The sequence below is a fragment of the Eptesicus fuscus genome, chromosome 4, assembly GCF_027574615.1.
Source record: "Eptesicus fuscus isolate TK198812 chromosome 4, DD_ASM_mEF_20220401, whole genome shotgun sequence".
In the NCBI taxonomy this organism is placed as follows: domain Eukaryota; kingdom Metazoa; phylum Chordata; class Mammalia; order Chiroptera; family Vespertilionidae; genus Eptesicus; species Eptesicus fuscus.
The window spans coordinates 47,381,236-47,401,632 of record NC_072476.1 but is presented as its reverse complement, the minus strand read 5'-3'; the positions used below and the strand labels follow the sequence as shown (position 1 = coordinate 47,401,632).

General features: G+C 40.4%; 1 protein-coding gene across 3 annotated transcripts in view; it reads right to left on the bottom strand.

Moving 5' to 3' along the window:
• Positions 1–20,397, bottom strand: part of EPB41L4A (erythrocyte membrane protein band 4.1 like 4A) — a 218,207-nt gene that overhangs the window by 55,766 nt on the left and 142,044 nt on the right. For all 3 annotated transcript variants that reach the window (XR_008555830.1, XM_008144480.3, XM_028149759.2), the window contains exons 10-11: positions 6,983–7,074; positions 5,504–5,581 (exon numbers count right to left, since the gene is read on the bottom strand). Coding sequence is in view for 2 of the 3 variants with exons in the window: in XM_008144480.3 (XP_008142702.1) it covers positions 5,504–5,581; positions 6,983–7,074 (170 nt within the window). In the remaining variant the exon portion in view is untranslated. The remainder of the gene's footprint in view (positions 1–5,503; positions 5,582–6,982; positions 7,075–20,397) is intronic.

The following is a 20,397-nucleotide window of genomic DNA, read 5'->3' as shown; positions in this document are numbered from 1 at the left end:
AAAATGCATTCCTATTTATCTAGTTTAATTCACCTCAAGAAGAGTCAGAAAGCCTTTTAATGGCCCCAAATCCTACTCATCCTACATTTACAGAACAAATATCGGTGAATCTCTCCCAAACGAGACTTATAAAGCAAAATTTACCTCTTACATACTTCTGTGAAAGTTTTCCCTCCCCACTACCTCATCCACCTTTATTATTTTTTTTTAATGCTTAAAACAACCATAACAAGAGGCTTATCATCAGGCTAATAGGGGACACAACTTGATAAGAGCTACCATGAATGAAGATGCCAGGGTCCACCTATGTGTGTATGAGTGTTCAATACTTCATGAGAACTGGGGTAGAGAGGGAAGCAAACTGTGACAGGTTGTTGTTTTTTTCTCACTTGAAATTTAACTATTTGTTTAAAAGGTAGTACAGAAAGTCACTAACACAAACAATATCTCTCTCCTGAAAAGCTAAAAACAAAAATCCCTATAGAGAGCAAAATCACATTATTACAAACTAGAGGCTCAATGCACGAAATTCATGCAAGAGTAGGCCTTCCTTCCCCCAGCAGCCGGCACCGGCTTCCCTCTGGCACCCGGGGCCCGGGCTTCCCTCACAGCCCTGGCTTCATCCAGAAGGTCGTCTGAAGGATGTCTAGTCTAATTAGCATATTATGCTTTTATTATTATAGATAGTATGGAGTGTGGAGATAAGACCTACTTCCAACAGACTTTCTCTGCTATAAGACTTGGGTACTGTGTACTTTATTGCATAGAAGAAAAAATATTTGCCCTAAAAATATAACCCATCATGTGGACCACTGAGACATTTTATAATGAGATCTTACTTAATTATTCAATTTTTCCACATGGGTTTTCTCTCAGGAATAACGGAGACATGATAAAATCCTATCACAAGATTAATAAAACTATGGTCCTGAACCACACACTGATCTGCCACCGGCTGTATAGGACCCAGGACTAGAACAAGCTCCCCGACCTCCAGCTGGTCAGCATGGCACAGCCGGGCAGTGGGAGAGAACATTAAGCCGTTGGTCTGCAGTTGCAAGCATAGCTCTGTCTCAACTGTATGGTCTTAACAGGTTATTTTTTAAATCTCCCAGAGCCTTATTTTCAACATTGATAATATATGTCGACTTGTTCTTCCTATTTCCTAGCGGAAATATTATTGTGCAGCATTCTTGCTATTTCCTTGTAGCAGACAGTATTTGATAAATGGCGGCAGATTTATTCCCATGATCACCCACTCCCTTCCTCCTCACACCCTGGCTTACACACTCCCATTCTATGCTGAGTGGCCCTGCAGACCCAAAGGGAGGGGTAGAGGAAAGAGAACAAGAACAGAGACACCTGGGTTCAAATCCTAGCTTTGCCACTTACTGGTAAAGACCTTTAGTTCAGTTAGTTTACTTTGCAGTTTGGGGCTCAAATTTCTCATCTGTGTAAATGAAGAGACACCTCCTTTGGCGGGTCACTGAGCCGGTCCCATACTTATTTTATGGGATTAAATAAAGTGACACCTGTGCAAGCACATGACACAAAGGAGGTTCTCGTGAGAATTTGTTCTCTCTTTCAGGCTTTAAGAAATGTGGAGCCCTGGCCATGGCCAGTGTGGCTCAGTTGGTTGAGCACCATCCCATGCACGGAAAGGTCACCGGTTAGAGTCCCAGTCAGGGCACATGCCCAGGTTGTGGGTTCGATCCCAGGTCAGGGTGTATGCTGGAGGCAACCAATTGATGTATCTCTCTTTCTCCCCCTCTCCTTCTCTCTTCCTCTTTCTTTAATATAAATAAATACACTTTTGTTTTTAAAAAAAGGAATGTGGAAAGTTCATGAGATTTAAGTCCTACAAGGTCATCTGGGTTCCCGGGGGTGTTTCTCAGGCCCAATTCTCATTCCTGGAATATATGTAAATTCTACACAACTTATTCATCAAAACAAGGAGTCCCCTACTAACTTAACAGGTAAAGGCAAAGTTAATTTATAAGGGGCCCAGAGAATGAAATATATGTGTATAACAAAATATTTTAATCAAAGATTCGATCAAGTTCTGTTTCCGATTATTGGTCTCTGATAATGAAACAAAGGAATTAGATTGTTTGGTTTCAGCTCAGATTTCCCCACAAAATCTGGAATTTTGATTGACTGTCACACATCACTACAAATGTATAATATTTCCCCCTTCCCTAAGTAATGACTAATTTTTCTAAAAAATATTGAAATCTCATTGATATTCAGCAAGCCGGAAGATGCAGGAAAGGGATCAAGACTAGAACTCTGTCTTCCTACATCACATACACCTGCAGACGTATCACTGTAAACGTCTACACACAACCATGCACACCAATGCAGACACACCTGCATTCGCACCCTGCAGCACCTGCTCTGCTGCTCTTTATCCCTCATGCCCTAAAAGCCTGCGGGTAAAGGAAGGGGCTGTGTTTCCAGAGCACTGCCTTCCTCCCACGAGGTCTACAGAGCACCTCCGGAGAGAAGCAGGCATATGATGTTTGTTAAAGGCTGGGGATGTCTCCTCCTTTGACAATTAACAATCCATGTGCTGGCGACCACCCGGCAGTCCGAGACCCATCCCTGCCCGTGACCGGCTCTGGGCAGTGGGAGGAAACACATTTCTTCCAGGGATGGTGTAACATTAGTGCTTCCTACAGACAGAGACGGAGATTTGGGTTTCATTAAAGCTGACTAGGCAGTTAAGACCAGCCACCAAATTAGAACAGATTTAGCAGAGCTTCCAATTCTGCAAAGGTTACCTTTAATTACTTTCTTGGAAGAAATTTTATTTAATATGCAAAATCCAATAATAATAATTCCCAGTAGCCACAACATTTGCATTTCAATAAATTTGAGAAATCAGGTATTAGTAAATTTGTGGAAACTAACTACAGCATATGTTAAGCAGCATAATTGCAATTTTAGTAATAGGAACACAGAGATAGAGTTACACATTTTCTCTATAACCCTTGACATGTTTTATGCTCTAAATGGAAAAACAGCCCAAATGGTGACTATTAGCTGTTCACCTCAACATAGAGTAGGTACTCTTCCCTTAAATTCCTGATAATTATATCACTGTCTGAGAAAGAACCCTGATAAGCAAAAGGTTCAATTTTTAGTTATCAGTGAACACCAAGTACCAAGAACATTTATAACATAATTACTGAGGTTTTATATGTCATCATCAAATGAGCAAATATGCAAATGAATAATGTGTAAAGATGAATGCAGTCAACATTTAATATTAATCACTCTGTTATTGATTATCTCTGGTTTCATATTCAAGGCCAAACATCATGTGGGTTATAAAAGAGGAATTAGCCCTGGCTGGTGTGCTCAGTGGTTAGAGTGTCAGCCCACATACCACAGGGTCTCGGGTTCAATTCCCGGTCAAGGGCATGTACCAGGGTTGTGGGTTCAATCCCTGTCCCCAATTGGGGCAAGTGTGAGAGGCAACCAATTGATGTGCCTCTCTCACATCTATGTTTTTCTCTCTCTCTTTCTCTCCCCCTCCCTTCCACTTTCTCTGAAAAGAAATGGAAAAAATATCCTCAGGTGAGGATTAACAAAAAAAAAAAAGAAAAAAAAAAAGAGAGAGAGAGAGAGAGGAATTAAAATCTGGCATACCATTGTCCTACAAACACTTGACTTGGCTTTATTTATTTATTTAGTTTTAATCCTCACCCGAGGATATACTTTTATTGATTTTTTAGAGAAAGAGAAAATGAGACAGAGGGGGAGAGAAACATCAACCAGTTACCTTTCATATGCATCCCGACTGGGGATCGAACCCGAGACGTAGGTATGTGCCCTGACCAGGAATCGACCCTGCAACCTTTTGGTGCACAGGACAACGCTCCAGCCAACTTAGCCACCTGGCCAGAGCTTGGCTTTACTTTTAAATCTCCTAGGTAAGCATTTCTTTCAGTGATGTCTCCAGTGGGGCTGACAGAACAGCATCACACCTCCTGAGCAGCATTTCTGCACCCTGCTTGGGTTTTATAGGGCCTCGGACAGCCTCACTGCCGGAATGATATTGTAGCTCTCTGAAGGCGGAGGTGCTAAGATCTGAATCTTTGCATCTCTAGGCACCCAATACCATGTCTTGCACCTCACACACTCTCTATTAACAGAAGGAGTTGAAACAAAACAAATTCTTTTTCAAAACATAGAAAGCTGCCCGGCCGGCATGGCTCAGTGGTTGAACGTTGACCTATGAGCCAGGAGATCATGGTTCAATTCCCAGTCAGGGAACATGACCAGGTTGCGGGCTTGATCCCCAGTGTGGGGCGTGCAGGTGACAGCCGATCAATGATTCACTCTCATCACTGATGTTTCTATCTCTCTCTTCCTCTCCCTTCCTCTCTGAGATCAATAAAAATATATTTTTAAAAAAACCACATAGAAAGCTCCCACTTTTGATACTGGCACTAGAAAAAGACACAAGCACCTGCCTGGCTGCAGGACAATCACAACCAAGCTTTTCCTGCAACATTGCTAACAGTTTGCCCAATGGACAGAAGCACAGGCTCTGGAGTTAGACAGCAAGGGTGTGAACCCCACTTTACTGCTTCTAGCTGGGTTACCTTGAGAAGTGACTTGGCCTTGCTGAGCCTTAGTTTCCTCACATATTGATGAGGATAATATTAAGAAGACTGTGATGATTAAATGAAATAATAAATGGAAAACATTTAGCACAATACATGGCACTTAGTAATTGCTCAATAAATTTTAGATATAATTGCTAGCATTTCTACATGTAGGCTTTATGCTGCAGAAATATGATTTGATCCACAATATAAAGTATACATTGTATTACAACAAGGGATCAACTGAATGTCCTAGGAACACCAATCAGCTACTATTCAAAATATCTATTGTCTCATAATCACAACGTAATGACAAGTAAGTGATATGTGCATCAAAATACATTTCAGAAGATAAACTCTAGTACATTTTATTTATTTATTTTTTTAAATATATTTTTTATTGATTTTTTACAGAGAGGAAGGGAGAGAGATAGAGAGCTAGAAACATCGACCAGCTGCCTCCTGCACGCCCCACCCGGGGATGTGCCCGCAACCAAGGCATGTGCCCTTGACCGGAATCGAACCTGGGACCTTTCAGTCCGCAGGCCAGCGCTCTATCCACTGAGCCAAACCGGTTCTGGATAAACTCTAGTACATTTTAAATGTCCTAAACTTAACAGAGCTAATATAGACATCCTACCTAATAAAAGAGCAATATGCAAATTGACCATCATTCCAAGACACAAGATGGCCGCCGCCATGTGGTCAAAGATGGCTGTCCCCATGTGGACACAAGATGGCCACCACAAGATGGCCAGCAGGGGAGGGCAGTTGTAGGCAGTTAGGGGTGACCAGGCCAGCAGAGGAGGGCAGTTGGGAGTGACCAGGCTGAATTAAATATTTATGTATTTACACACACACACCCCAAGAAAAAAAATGACATTTACCTATACCGGTGCTTATAACTCATGGATCCAAACTTGCTGAGTTTTCTTGACAATGAATTTGATTCATTCTCTGGCATTCTAATGAATTTTTAAAATAAAATAAAATTAAGACTCAAATACTTTTGCAACATTTGAGCAAAAGCTACGTAGAAAATATAATCATGCAACACTTTAACAGCTAGTCAAAATATCTTATTTGTTCTACACATTGGCAGGAAATAATAATCAGTTATTACAAGCTAACTGTTGAAACAAACACACTCTAGGAATTTGTATACTTATATAATGTGGAAATACTCATACTTTCGGAAGACATCATTGCCCTCAGAAGCTTTAGTTGTAAATCAAATTACTTTCTCTGCTTAAATGATCTTGGGAACTTTGTCACTAGGTTGATTTACCCAAGCCAAGGTCCTCACAGCAGTTAATTAATCGTATCTGAGGAGTGGTTCAGTCTCCTTTGTACTATAGTCCAGCACTTCCCACTCCAGAGTACCTTCAACAGACACCTCCATGGGGAGCTGTTCGACCCACCCCCCTGACCGAGAGGTAATGTCTCAGGCTTTCTGGGAAACATCTCTGCCCTAATACAAGCTCAGAAAAGGACACTGGTCATTTTGTAAGAATATGTCTCCAATATCATGCTATTTGGGGAAATTGTTCCATGCAAACCAAATAGGAATAAGGGGAAGAATAAATCCAGTTTTAAATTTAAAAACAAATACAACTGAATGTATTACCTAATAAATTTAGTGTTATCTTTACACCATAACGATGTGAAATTAACAAAAAGTATCCCCACAATCCAAAAGTCAATTCTCCACGCCCCCCTTGACCTTCCAGGAGCACAGCATGCAACGGAGTAGCCAGCTCCCTATTCAACATGACATTTTCCTCCCTCAGCTTCCATTTTCTTACACACTTCCCAGGTTACTCCTTCTCACAATCCATGGCTGGCTCTTCCAGTCCTCTAAATGCTGGCAGGGTCCCACAGCCCAGTCCTTGGCTTCCGGCTTCTGTCTCTTCACTTTTCTCAGAGGTGACCTCATCCAGTCAGCTTTGCTTAAACACTAACTAAATTTACATGGCCAACCTTGATCTTTCCAGTAAGCCTTATACATCCAACGTCTCCATTTAGATGACTAACAGGCATTTCAAATTTAGTATGTCCATAGCAGAACACTTACTTTCCATGAATACCAAAGCTGTACTTTTTACATAAACAAACAAACAAAAATTGTCCTTGGCCTTTTCTTATAATGTGAGCAAAGAAGATATCTATGTGTGCATGTATGTGTGTATGCATGTCTGAGGATATATATCTATTTCTATTAATGTGATCAAGAGGATTAGGTGACTGAATAAATTAAAAGAGAAAAAATTCTAAATTTCTACTTGTAGATAGAACAGAATTCTTGTTATAAAAACAAATGCAATTTTCATTTATTAGAACAATCAAAAACTTTCACATGAACATACCTAAAAAATGTATGATGTTCTACACTACACTTCCAAAGATGCTTGCAAGCAGTTTTACTCCGAGCTTCAAAAAAGAATGAAGTTTCATTGCACTGAGAGAGAAAAAAAGAGAGAGAACGTAAATCACTGACCATACATTCTTCAGGTGACAACCACAGGTAACAAAAATTCAAGTAAACAGTCAAATTATTGTTAATACATAAAACAAAGAATGATTATCTCTTTGTAACTATTTTTGGAGGGTTGCTTTAAATCTCAATTAATTAAAATTACAAAATATAAGTCCATGTAAATCTTAGTGCCATCACCTACTTCTACTAGTATATCACCCATGACCATGGATAATCGGGGTGATGGCACTGAAGTACCACAAACTTGTCGACCCCAAATGGGCACCAAAAACAGGAAAAATACTGACCACAGGCAAGTCAATTCCCAATAAAAAAGATGCTCACAAGTCCATTCTTAACTGTATTTATTTTTTTAAATGGCTGAATAGGAAATCAAGCAAAATACAACAACATAAGTAGCAAAATAATAAACCATAAACTCTGTGAAGTTATATAATTGCCAACTTAGTTTTAAATAAAAACCAAGCTCATGTCTCAAATGCAGAAATGCCCCTGGAATGAGGTTCCATGGATTCATAAACAAAATCCTCAATGTGGAGAAATAATTAAAATGGCCCCCACTACTTTTAATAAGGACAGAACATTCACATGCATAACATTTCTCCCAAGTCCATCTGGAATGAGGCTCAATTTAGAGTTTATTTGAAAAAGTGAAAGGGTGTGATAAAAAACAGAGCTAATATTTGCATGTTACAGCAAGGCAACCTGGAACTCCAAACCCTTGTGAGGTGGAGGGAAAATTTAGGACAATTCCCAGGTTTCTGGCTTGGGTGCTCTAAGTACTAAAATACAGCAAGTGGGAAAAATGGCAATCTGGGAATGGACAATCTGGTGATGGAATGGACAAGACGTTCAGGCTATTTTGATCTTGAGGTGCCCACAGAATTGAGAACTAAACATGCCTAGTGGGCCAGTGAACATACAGGCGCAGAGCTGAGGAGTAAGGTCGCATCTGCTGACACAGATGATTGCACCAAAGAGTTTTAAAAAAACTTGCTGAGAACAATGATACAGAGTGAATAAAGGTGGAGTCACAGCAGAGGTGAGAGAGGTCAAAATGGACATGGAGGCAATGCAGGCAGGCTGGGAGGAGAGAGCAAGTCCATGACCCAGAAAGGTCAAACAGGGTTTCGGAGGAAGTTACTGCATTTCACGGTAAGAAATCTTCGGTGACATTCGTGAAAGGGGTAGGGAGTACAAAATTAGAGATGAGGCAGGAAAGTCAATGAATTCAGAAAGCGATTTTCTCAAAAGTGAAAGAAACTGGGGGGAGGGATGGGAAAGGGTTTTCAGAGGAAATCACAGAAGATCTGAGGGGGGCAGGGTGGGAAGCCAAGCATCCTGCCAGGAGATGGATGCTTAGAGGGACTTCTTTTCCTTTTCCTTTTCTTTTTTAAAATATAGAATATAAATATTCATGGTACAAATGCGAAAGGTTCCCAAAGTGGATACACAATGATAACAAAATCTCCCTCCTACCACTGGCCTCAATTCCCCTCCCAAGAGGCAACGACTATTAAGAGTTTCTTATGTAACAGGTGGGTGTTTTTAAGGTCACTGGATTATCCAAAAATATAATGTACAGGTCATGTACTTTAAAAAATAAATTTGCTTGTGATTGCACTGTTACCAGATTAAATGATTCAGATAAAGTGAATACAGGACAAACTGCCCCTCCCAGTATCTGCACCACCTCCTCAGTATCTGCACCCCCTTGTCCCTGTGCCTTTCAATAACTGGCAGGACTGACTGAGCATCACCAGCGACAAGAAGTGGTGGCGGTGATGACCGCTGTGTGACACAGCACTTTCTCGCATGTCAGCAAGAGCACCCACAAACCAGGAGGCACTTACATACCTATATCAAATTTTCAAAAAGTTACTTAATTACATCTAATCCAGATTTTCAAAAGTGAAGGAGAAACCAAAGAGTATTCGATGTTAAAAACAAAGCAAATCTCCTCACATTTCTCGTGGACTGATTTTCGCTTCATTCTTCACATAAATGTTTGTATTCCCTTGCTTTTCAAATAGACACCTGGTCATAGGATAGCTAATTTTTAATATATTTTTAAAACTACCATTACTTCATGAAAGGATAAAAGGTATTAAAGATCCAACCAGAATTGGATTTTCTCAAGTTTTCTTTGGTACAAATATGTGAAAGGAACAAAAGAGCCTCCCACAGGCCTCCTAATTGCTGCTGCCTTGTACAAATGACAAGTATAAACTCATCCTCCACTTACACAGGGCTTTAACACAGCTGCCTGCTCTTTATCCCATTGTAATCCAAACACTAAGAGGGGGGTTAACCACGAAAAAGAGAGCTAGGGGTTCTGAATAAATCCTGTGTATTTTTGCCACTTACAGCAACTGCTGGTGTGAACATAACTGATACAGCAATGCAAACGTCCCTTTCTTCCTACCGCTCCCCTACCTACAAACCTTTTCCAGAGACAATTAGCACCTTCCCATTCATTCATACAAAGATGATGAGCTGCTTAACTTCAGTTCACTCCAACCGACTGCTAAAATACTTTATACCCAAGCATGCAATGCTTGCTTTTGCCAGAATTACTCAAACACCTTCATAGCTTTTGTCACTTCACGCCAGAAGCAAAGCTATGGTCTGAATCTACTTCTTCTTATTGTAGGAACTGATCAAGCTTAAATCACCTGTAACTCAGATATCATGTGGGGCTTCACTGTGCTGTGGATCTCTAGGTAAACTTGGCTCAAACCCCCAATTCTGTCATGTGTTAAGAATTCAGGACCTGTATTACATCAATGAGTTCCAACCTAATTCCCTCCGGTCTTCTCCATCTCTTTTCTCATCTTTGCTGGCCGTTTCTCTTTGCAATCTTGAAAAAATACATCTACGTTAGCCTGGCTCCTGCTAAGTGCATTGAGGTTACTGACAGGGTCGTGGAGGGGCTCACACTGCAAGCTGCACAACAGCCTCACTCCCGGGGCCGGACCAAGCTCCGCGGCCTCTCCCAAGGCCGACCCTCCTTGCCACACGCAGCCCACACTCCAGCCAGCTCTTCTGTTCCTAGGAAGCAGCACAACTGGACAGTCTGCCTTCCCCAGCCTTTCCAGAATTATGGAGATGAACATCTTCTCAATAATTCTCAAATCACTATATATTTGCCCACCTCCAAGGTCACTAGAAGTAACCTCAGGTGCAGTGCATAGGTCAGATACTTAAGAGTAAACTACATTAGTGCTGCTGACAACAGTAAGATGCAGTTGTTACATACATACTATCAAGGCCCACAGCAAAGGGGCTGCATCAGTGATCCCTAGAGGCAAGAGGCTACGGAGAAGTGTGAGGATTACTAGGCTCAAGTATTGTGGGATTCTTTTTGTTATTAATCTTCACCTGAGGATATTTTTTCCATTGATTTTTTTTTAATTTAGAGAGAGTGCAAGGAGGGGAGGGAAGGAAGAAGAGAGAGAGAGAGAACGAAATGAGAGAGACACATCAATTGGTTGCCTTCCTCACATGCCCTGACCCGGTTGGGGATCAAGCCTACAACCCAGGTAGGTGCCCTTGACCAGGAATTGAACCCTCGACCCTTCGGTCCTCGGGTTGATGCTCTAACCATTAAGCAAAACAGGCCAGGGCAGATTCTTTTTTTAGTTTTTTAAAATTTATTTTTATTAATTTCAGAGAGGAAGGGAGAGGAAGAGATAGAAACATCAATGATGAGATAGAATCATTGATCGGCTGCCTCCTGCACACCCCCTACTGGGGTTCAAGCCCTTGATGGGAATCAAATCTGGGACCTTTCAGTCCGCAGGCTGATGATGCTCTATCTACTGAGCCAAACCAACTAGGGCCAGATTCTTTTTTTTAAACATTCAAGCTCCACAAGATTTATATGTACTTGACAATTGTTAACTTATTTTAGGGACTGGGGGGAAAAAACAAAATCATCAGAGGGCTGATGGCAAATGACTGAAATGACCACTGATAAAGCAAAGGAAGGCAAGGGGTGGAACTGAAAAGATTATTTTATTCTTTAACTTTAAGTAGACACCAAAGAGTTATCACAAAATTTTAAGTGTTTTGAGAAATTTTATCTTTAAAAATGGTGAGATTGAATAGCTGCATTAAAAAATTGAACTATCTGCGCAAGAGAGAACACAATGTTTGTTCTAACGACTTCCCCCATAGTTCCCGCTGCTCTCTCTTCTAGGCATCCCAACCCAGAGCAAGAATTCAGAGTGAGCCCTGCAACAAAAATAAAAATCACCAACCTTGTCATTATTTGGAATGAGATGTTATAAGGGAATTTTAAAGCACTGAGTAAAATATTATCTTACTCAACCTTTTTCTTTACATTGTGCTCCCTAAAGAGTGTTTCTTACATTAGTGTCTTGTGATATTGGGGAAAAAAGAAAAAGAAAGAAAGAAGAACTTTATGGTCAAGTAAGTTTGGAAAACAATGGGTTAAATACTCAGATCATTTTTTTTAATTTATTGGGTGACACTGGTTAGTAACATTATATAAGTTTCAACTGTACAGTTTTATAATACATCATCTATCTGTACACTGCGTTGTGTGCTCATCACCCAAAGTCTAGTCTTCCTTCATCACGATAAATTCAACCCCCTTTACCCTCTTTCTTTTCCCTCCACCTCCTTCCCCTTTGGTAACCACCATTCTGTTTCTGTGTCTATGAGTTTGTTTTGTTGGTTCACTTGTTGCTTTCTGTTTTATATCCCACATCTGAATGAAATCATATGGTTCTTGTCGTTTTCCATCTGACTTATTTCGCTTAACAGGATGCTCTCAAGATCCATCCATGTTATCACAAACGGCAGTATTTCATCCTTTCTTATGGCTGAAATATTCATATCCTTAACATGCTAATGTATACTATGAATTTCCAAGAACAGGTAAGGTAGTTGGCATTTCCCTGATTTATATGAACAAAGAACTTTTTTTCAAGGAAGTGTTTTTTCGGTATTTTGGTTTAAAAAATATTATGCCACATAAGCACCTTTACACACACACACAGCAGTTTTTTTTTAATTCTTTCTGAAATGCATGTAATATGGTTTGAATTAAAAATAATTGTGCATTTCAGCAGAGCACTCAGAGAATAAAATTAATTTCCATTCCTGCATATATGTTATAGTTTACAATAAAAGAACAAAAACGGCAAAAATATTCCAGTACTCTTTTGTCAGCTGTTTGGGTTATATTCCAAAATATATATCTAAACGTGAAAAACCTTTTACTTCTTTTACAGATGAGTAAATTTACTGCTTGATGAATAATTGTATATAACTCTTTCTAAGTTCATAGAAACATAAATTATAGAGTTGAAAAAGATGTGTTAAATTGTGCTGCTGCTTTTTCTTTCTCCAAAATTAAAAATATATATATATATGAGCCAAACCATTAGAAAATATTTATATCATGTTTCAGTAAACTTTGAAAACTATTATGTTGACCTCATTCTGCTTCCTATTTGAAAAAATTCAGATACCAACCCAAAATTCCAGATGGTTTGCTTTTGTTATTATTGTTTTGACTTTATCTTTTCCTCATCTGCTCTTTAGAGAAACTTTAGCATTTACTAAAATGTCAACATTTTTCTCTTGCAGATTTAATTTTTAATGATAATTGTTTATTCCTAGACTTAAATTTTTAAATAACAAATGTTATTTAAGCTTATTAAAATGAAGGCATATCTAGTAAGATCTACTGATATTCTAAAAAAAAAAATTTATAGCCCAATTTAAAAATTCCTTCCAGGCCTGGCTGGTGTGCTCAGTAGTTGAGCATCAACCCATGCACCAAGAGGTCACCAGTTTGAGTCCCAGTCAGGGCACGTGGCTGGGTTTGGAGCTCGATTTCCAGCAGAGGGTGTGCATGAAGCAACAAATCGATGTTGATGTTTCTCTCTCATCGATGTTTCTCTCTCTCTCTCTCCCTCACTTTGTCTCTAAAATTAATTTTAAAAATTAAAAATAAAAGCAACATCTTTTTAAAAAACTCCTTCTAAAGAAATAGCCTATGTGTTTTAGTTATGGAGAATGTCAACCAACATGCTAGTAAGTGAAACAAAGGTAAATCTATGGGCTTGGAAAAGCTGGGTTCCCCTTCCTCCCTTGACACAGCCATTCACCAGCCAAAACTGGTCAAGAACAAGGTGTTTCTTGAGCCCTTTTCTGTGCAAAACTCAGTAGTTCTAAGTGGCACGAGGCCAAGACAGTTCCGATTCAGAGACATGCACCGGGTGTGTGTTACATGCCCAACTTTGGACGAGGTGCTTCAACCTCGCAACAACACTGTAAGACGGTTGTTATCATACTCACCTTACAGATAGGAAATGTGGGTTAAATGCTGGTGAGTGAATTATACTAGGTTAGCTAAGTGAGAGGCCTGGGCTTAAACCATGATGTCTGACCACAAGTCTAGTAGTCCAGAGAGACTCAGAACCCAAATTGTCATGTAGCATCAGAATCCAAATATCACTAACAAAGCCACAGTTAGGAATATTTGGGAGAAAATATTATATCTATAGTCCCAGGTACACTCATACACTGTAGGTGGAAATGCAAAATGCCTCAAAAACTTTGTGTGGAGGTTGGGGAGGAGGAATATGGCAATAACTAACAAACTCTATGACATTACTCGGTGACCAAGCATTCCCACTCCTGGGAATTTACCCCGAAGACACGCTCCTACATTATAAAATATACATATGCACAAAGTTATTGATTAAAGAAAAATTTATAAGTGAAAACTATCTAAATGTTCCAGCAGAAGAGATCAGTTGAGTAAACTATGGAATATGTACTCAATTAAGTTCTACACAGCTGTACAAAAGAACAAGAAAGCTCTCCATAAACTGATAGAGATTTCTAGGAAGAATTACTAAATGAAAGAGAAACAGAGTGCAAATGAATATATGTAGTATGCTCTCTTTTAGGTGAGGAAAGGGGAAAAGTTGAAAAATATGCTTATTTTTACAAACAGAAACACAGAGAGGATAAGCCATAAAACACTGAAGTTGGTTATGGACAAGGAAGTGTGAGGCGAGGGAACAGGATTGAAGGAATATGGGCATCAGCAATACTGTCCTGAATGTGCCTTTTTTGTATAGTTTTACTTTTAAAAGCATGTTAATCTTCTATGTCTTCAGAAAATAACATCAAATAAATAAGGAAACGAGGAGGGGAGCTATAACTGAAAGCAAACTGAAACAAGGAAACCTAACTAGTAGATCTCACATGAAGTCTATAGCCACAGTAACAGGGAAGGCGGAAAGATGGGCCAACCCATGGCCCTGCTATTGAACACGGAGGATATTTGACTCTGCCCTCAGACTGGGCAAGGTGCTCTATGCGAGTGAAAGCACTGTGAGCAACCGTCAATTTTAGTGGTTGGTTGCCCCAAAGCAACTCTGAGGCTATTTTTGGTGAATTTTAGAATTGAGCAAATGAGTAAATGTGCTTCTGTTGTTGGGAGCCAAGGTTCTCATGGACAAAGGACATACGAGTTCGAAAGGAGGGAAGGCAAGAAAGAACCCAGTGGGGATAAATGGAAATTAGAGCTATGGCATGAACTCTGATTTCTAAAATGTGTACAAGCACGTTTACATGAGCACATATGTATGTATGCATTTACATCCATATGTATGTGTATATGCATTCATACACTCCCTACCTTTGTCCACTGAAAGGACCAAGAAACAAAGTTGCCCCAGGAGCAAGGAACACATCTAACACCCAGATCTTGAGCTAAAAGGAACCAGGGCTCTCTGGAGAAGTGGTTAATAAGAAGGTGGATGTGGGGTAGGTACAAGATGCACCTGAAATACCATGTTGTTCCACAGTGAAAAAAGTGACACAAAATAACAGGGGCAGGTCAAAAGAGCACAAAAGCCAGATTCAAAGGGCTTGCACTTGCTCCATCATTGGGTACTGTAATACATTGTAAACCACTGAAAAAAACCCCCCAGAAATTAATAAGTCCATGCCAATAACTAATTGGTAAGTAAATAAGTGTGACTCTTGCTTACAGTAGAATGCCAAGGGCTGACCGATAAATATGGAGGGAGTGGGAGAGCGAGAAAATCAGCATTTTGCAAGCATCAGTCAGCAATCTGATCAGGCAAGAAGCCTCAATGAATGCTAGAGCTGTAGAGACATTTTGAAGGGGAGCAGGGTATTTGCATTGAATTAAAATATCTCCCCACAAATTACTTATTAGTTGGAAAGGAGGAAAAACACACACAGTAATTATACAGTTGAAAATGGGGCAACACCATGACTGGGTGGTCAAATTTAACCAACAGAAGACAGATGGTCATCATGCGCCTCCAGTTGTACCCTGAGAGGAACACAACGTCACCCATGCAGCTTTCCAGCTGAGAACACAGGAACAGTCTAATAACAGGAAACAACAGATGAATATGAAACGAGATAAAACTGTATTCTTCAAAAATGTCAGTGTCATAAAGAACAAAAATGTTCTAGATTTATCACTATGCTCAATACCTGTAATTAATACAAAATAATACTGAGTATAAGCTACAATTGAAATAAATTTTAATTAAATAAATAAATGGGAGCCGGGTGGGAGAAACATTTCAGATTAAAGAAGGCTAATTAGGTTCTATCCTGGAAGGGGAAAACGCTATTAAGGACATTATTAGGTCACTGGAAAGGGAAAGTAGATGATAGGAGCATTATAGCAACATAATCTTTTTAAGTTGATAACTGTACTGTGGTAACATCAGTGATAACATCTATTCCCTTTTTTTTTAATGTTTTAAAATATATTTTTATTGATTTCAAAGAGGGGAAGAGGGAGGGAGAGAGAGATAGAAACATCAATGATGGGAGAGAATCATTGATCGGCTGCCTCCTGCACATACCCTATTAGAGATGGAGCCTGCAACCCGGGCATGTGCCCTGACTGGGAATCTAACCAAAACCTCCTGGTGCATAGGTTGATGCTCAACCATTGAGCCACACCAGCCGGGCCAATCCCTGTTTTTAGGAAATACATACAGAAGTATTTAGAGACAAATAACATGTGAAACTTATTCTTGTTTGATTTCAGAGAGGAAGGGAGAGAGATAGAAACACGAATGATGAGCAAGAATAACTGATCGGCTGCCTCCTGCACACCCCCTACTGGGGATGGAGCCGGAAACCCAGGCAACCCAGGCATGTGCCCTTGACCGGAATTGAACCCAGGACTCTTCAGTCCACAGGCCAACGCTCTATCCACTGAGCCAAACCGGCTAAGGCTGAAACTTACTCTTAAATCATTCAGAAAAAGAGAGTGTGTGTGTGTGTGTGTGTGTAGATAACAAAAAAAAAAAAAGAGAAATAAAATGCAGGTGGCCATGTTTCTGTAATATTTTGCAGATTTTTGTAAATTTGGAATTGTTTTCAAATAAAAAAAACCTTAAAAATAATCTATAGTTTCACTTAAAACGGGAAAGGAACTCTAGCTTACGTAAGTGAGGCGTCTTGGACTTGTTGACACACAGGGACAGCTCCTGGCCATCCTCCTTCCCCTGCACTCTCTCGGAGCAGGCCGAGTTCGGCCAGTGGGTCTAATTACTCCCGGCCAGAGCTGCCAGGAACCTTTTGGTTCTACATCCTGTCACACTGGGTAAGTTTAGCTGAGGTTACTTTCATGATGCATTATACATAAAAGTAATCTGAGTAGCATTTCTTTTTTCTTTTTTTCATTTATTCAACAAATATGTGTAGTGCATGCCAACTTCTGGGCCTACTGCTGGGGACTGCACTTTCTCCCTGCTGATGAAACCAATAAATTTTGGGATAATCCGAAAGTCCTCCGTATTTTTCACAAAAACATTCAATCTGCTACTAATCAGAAGCAACGTTACCTCCCAAAGGCCTCCCAAATCTGCCCACTTCTCTCCATCCTTGTGTTGACTTCCCTCTCATCATCTCCCCTTGATCAGCCTGCTTCTCTGCCTCTGTTCAATTCGGGTCAAGGGCACATACCTTGGCTCAGGCTCCATCCCTGGCCCTGGTTGGGGCACGTGTGGGAGGAAACCAACCAATGTGTCTCTTTCACATCGATGTTTCTTTCTGTCTCTCCCCCTCCCTTTCACTCTCTCTGAAAATCAATGGAGAAAATATCCTCGGTGAGGGTATGGACTAACAACAACAACAAAAGTGGAACTAGACCGTGTTCCTGGCACAGGGTGACACTAGGAAGATCTTCTATCTGAAGGACATTGCTGTCTTTTGGGAACTGAATCTATGAATTTGGCCCTAACAGAACTGAACATGCTGAGTTTAGTCTCTGACGGACCCAGCCAACCAGAAAACCAGCAGAATAAGCATTTCAGCCATTTTTCAAACTATGATTACTGTTCCAGGTGATGGGTTTCAGGGGACTTTTCTATTTAATCCATGATTACAGCGAGGCATCCATAATAATCAACTTAATTCTACCATTATGTAAATCACTGCCTCACAGGGAGAGGTGCCCTGGTGGAGAAAGAAGGCTCCACAAAGCAAGAATGCTCAGGAAACGCATTGCTTGGGCTAAATTACTGTGCTGTTTAAGTTTTTTCATTTTCCTTTGATTCGAGCCTGAGTTATGTGACCTGCTTTACCACCGTCCTAAAGATCACTGACACCGGGCTTCACAACCCAGGAGCGTGCAGCAGGGTCTCAGGTCGTACCCATTTCTTCTCACAGCTGCAGAAGGGACAAGCACTGAGTATGTAAAAAACCAGGTCAGCCCAGCTGGCGTGGCTCAGTGGTGGAGCATCGACCTAGAAACCAGGAGGTCATGGGTTCGATTTCCGGTTAGGGCACATGCCCAGGGTGCAGGCTCAATCCCCAGTAGGGGGTGTGCAGGAGGCAGCCGATCCATGATGTTCCTCACTCATTGATGATTCTCTCTCTATTCTTTTCCCTTCCTCTCTCTAAAAATCAATAAAACATATTTAAAAAAAAACCAACAGGTCATTCCATGGAGACTGCCTGTAGAAAAATAGCATATCAACTTTGTTGTTATTCTCTGCTAATTATGAAGAAATCTAAGAAGTGGAATGTTTAAATTAGCTGTGACTTTACCAGTTAGTTATCCCATGGCAGTAGAAGAATTTTAAGGCTCTGTAATCTATCTATACTAATAAAAGGGTAATATGTTAATTAGGGCGGACATCTTCCGGAAGACCTTCCAGACAAAGCCACAGCGGCTGCGAAGGGCCCAGGCTCAGGCCGGCAATGGCAGCAGCAGCAGAGTAATGGGGGAGGTGCCTTCACCTGATCCGCCAGGTCACCTCCCACAGAGGGAGGCCAGACTGTGGCTTAGGCCAGGAGCCAAGGCAGAGGCTACTAGGGGCGATCAGACCAGCAGGCAGGCGAGCGGTTAGGAGCCAGCAGTCCCAGATTGTGAGAGGGATGTCCAACTGCCAGTCGGACATCCCTCGAGGGGTCCCAGATTGGAGAGGGTGCAGGCCAGGCTGAGGGATCCCCACTATGCTCACCCCGCTATGCTCACCCCCCCATGCATGAATTTTGTGCACTGAGCCTCTAGTCTATATATATATATAAAAGGCTAAGTGACCGACCGTACGTCCATCTGACTGTCTGACCGACTGGCCGGTACATATGACACACACTGGCGATTTAAAAATAAACATTGGCCGAAACTGGTTTGGCTCAGTGGATAGAGCGTCGGCCTGCGGACTGAAAGGTCCCAGGTTCGATTCCGGTCAAGGGCATGTACCTTGGTTGCGGGCACATCCCCAGTAGGGGGTGTGCAAGAGGCAGCTGGTCGATATTACTCTCTCATCGATGTTTCTAACTCTCTATCCCTCTCTCTTCCTCACTGTAATAAATCAATAAAATATATTTTAAAAAAAAAATAAAAATAAAAAAAAAATAAACGTTGACTCCCACATGTGTGATACATATAAAGCTCTGAAGTATTAACAGGATCTGCGGAAGGAGAGGTTGGTCTGATTCCAATAATTGATTTGTCCCTGTCTGACACTGGCCTCCCATTTAAATTAATTTGAAGACAGTTTCCCGTGATGCCAGCATTTGTGATGACTATTAATAAATCACAAACTCTAGACAGAGTAGGAATATTCCTACCTGAACCAGTTTTTGGACATGGTCAGTTATATGTTGCTTTCTCTCGAGATCGAAGAGTGTATGCTGTTAAAGTTGTAAATACTTCATCACAAGGGAAATTAGTCAAGCACGCTGAAAGTGTTTTTACTCTTAATATCATATACAGGGAGATATTAGAATAAGTTTAGTTAATTTATCAGTCATTGTTTTTATCCATGTTGTTTTTATATCATGTTTTTGTTGTTTTTATATCATGTTTTTGTTGTTTTTATATCATGTCTTTGTTGTTGTTATAGCATGTTGTTATTGTTTATTTATTAATCAATTTACATATTATTTTCATATACATTTTATACTACTTTTCTTTCATCTCTGACACTTCTATTATAGAGAAAGGGCAATTAGTGATATTAAAATATTTATTCTAATTAATTTCCTTTCAATGTGCACGAATCCATGCACTGGGCCAGTAGTAATAGCATAGAAGTATTTCACCAAAGGACCTCACTCACAAAAATAACTTAGATATAAAGAAAAAATGACTTTGAATAATACTAATGCTGCCATGTAAAGTCATCATTTTTTCATCATATTCCTATTAAAAAATTGAAACATTATTTTCAATGCATTGAACAGACGGTACACCTTACATTGTCATGTGAAACCAGTGGCAAGATAGAAAAGTAGATAACCTTACCATCTAATTACTTATTCTACTTTTTGGATGATTTTAATTCAATCTTATATATTAGCACATTTAGGACTGATATGTCTAATCAGGAGTTGAAAAACTGGATTTCCTTCAAACTAGACTGTTAAAAGAACTACTCTGAGGTTTTTGGACTATTCTTTCTCCTCCATCCCTCCCACTACCTCCCTCCCTTCCTTCTCCTCCTCCTATGATATTTTCCCATCGATTTTTAGAGAGAGTAGAAGGGAGAGGGAGAGACAGACAGAGGGAGAAACATCGATGTGAGAGAAGGACATCGACTGGTTGCCTCCCACACATGCCCTGACCAGGGCTGGAAGCCTGCAACTGAGGTATGTGGCCTTGACCAGAATCAAACCTGGGACCTTCCAGTTCGCAGGCCGATGCTCTATCCACTGAGCCAAACCGGCTAGGGCTGGACTATTATTTCTTTAAAAATCTGGAATTTACCCCTTATTACAAGTTAAAAC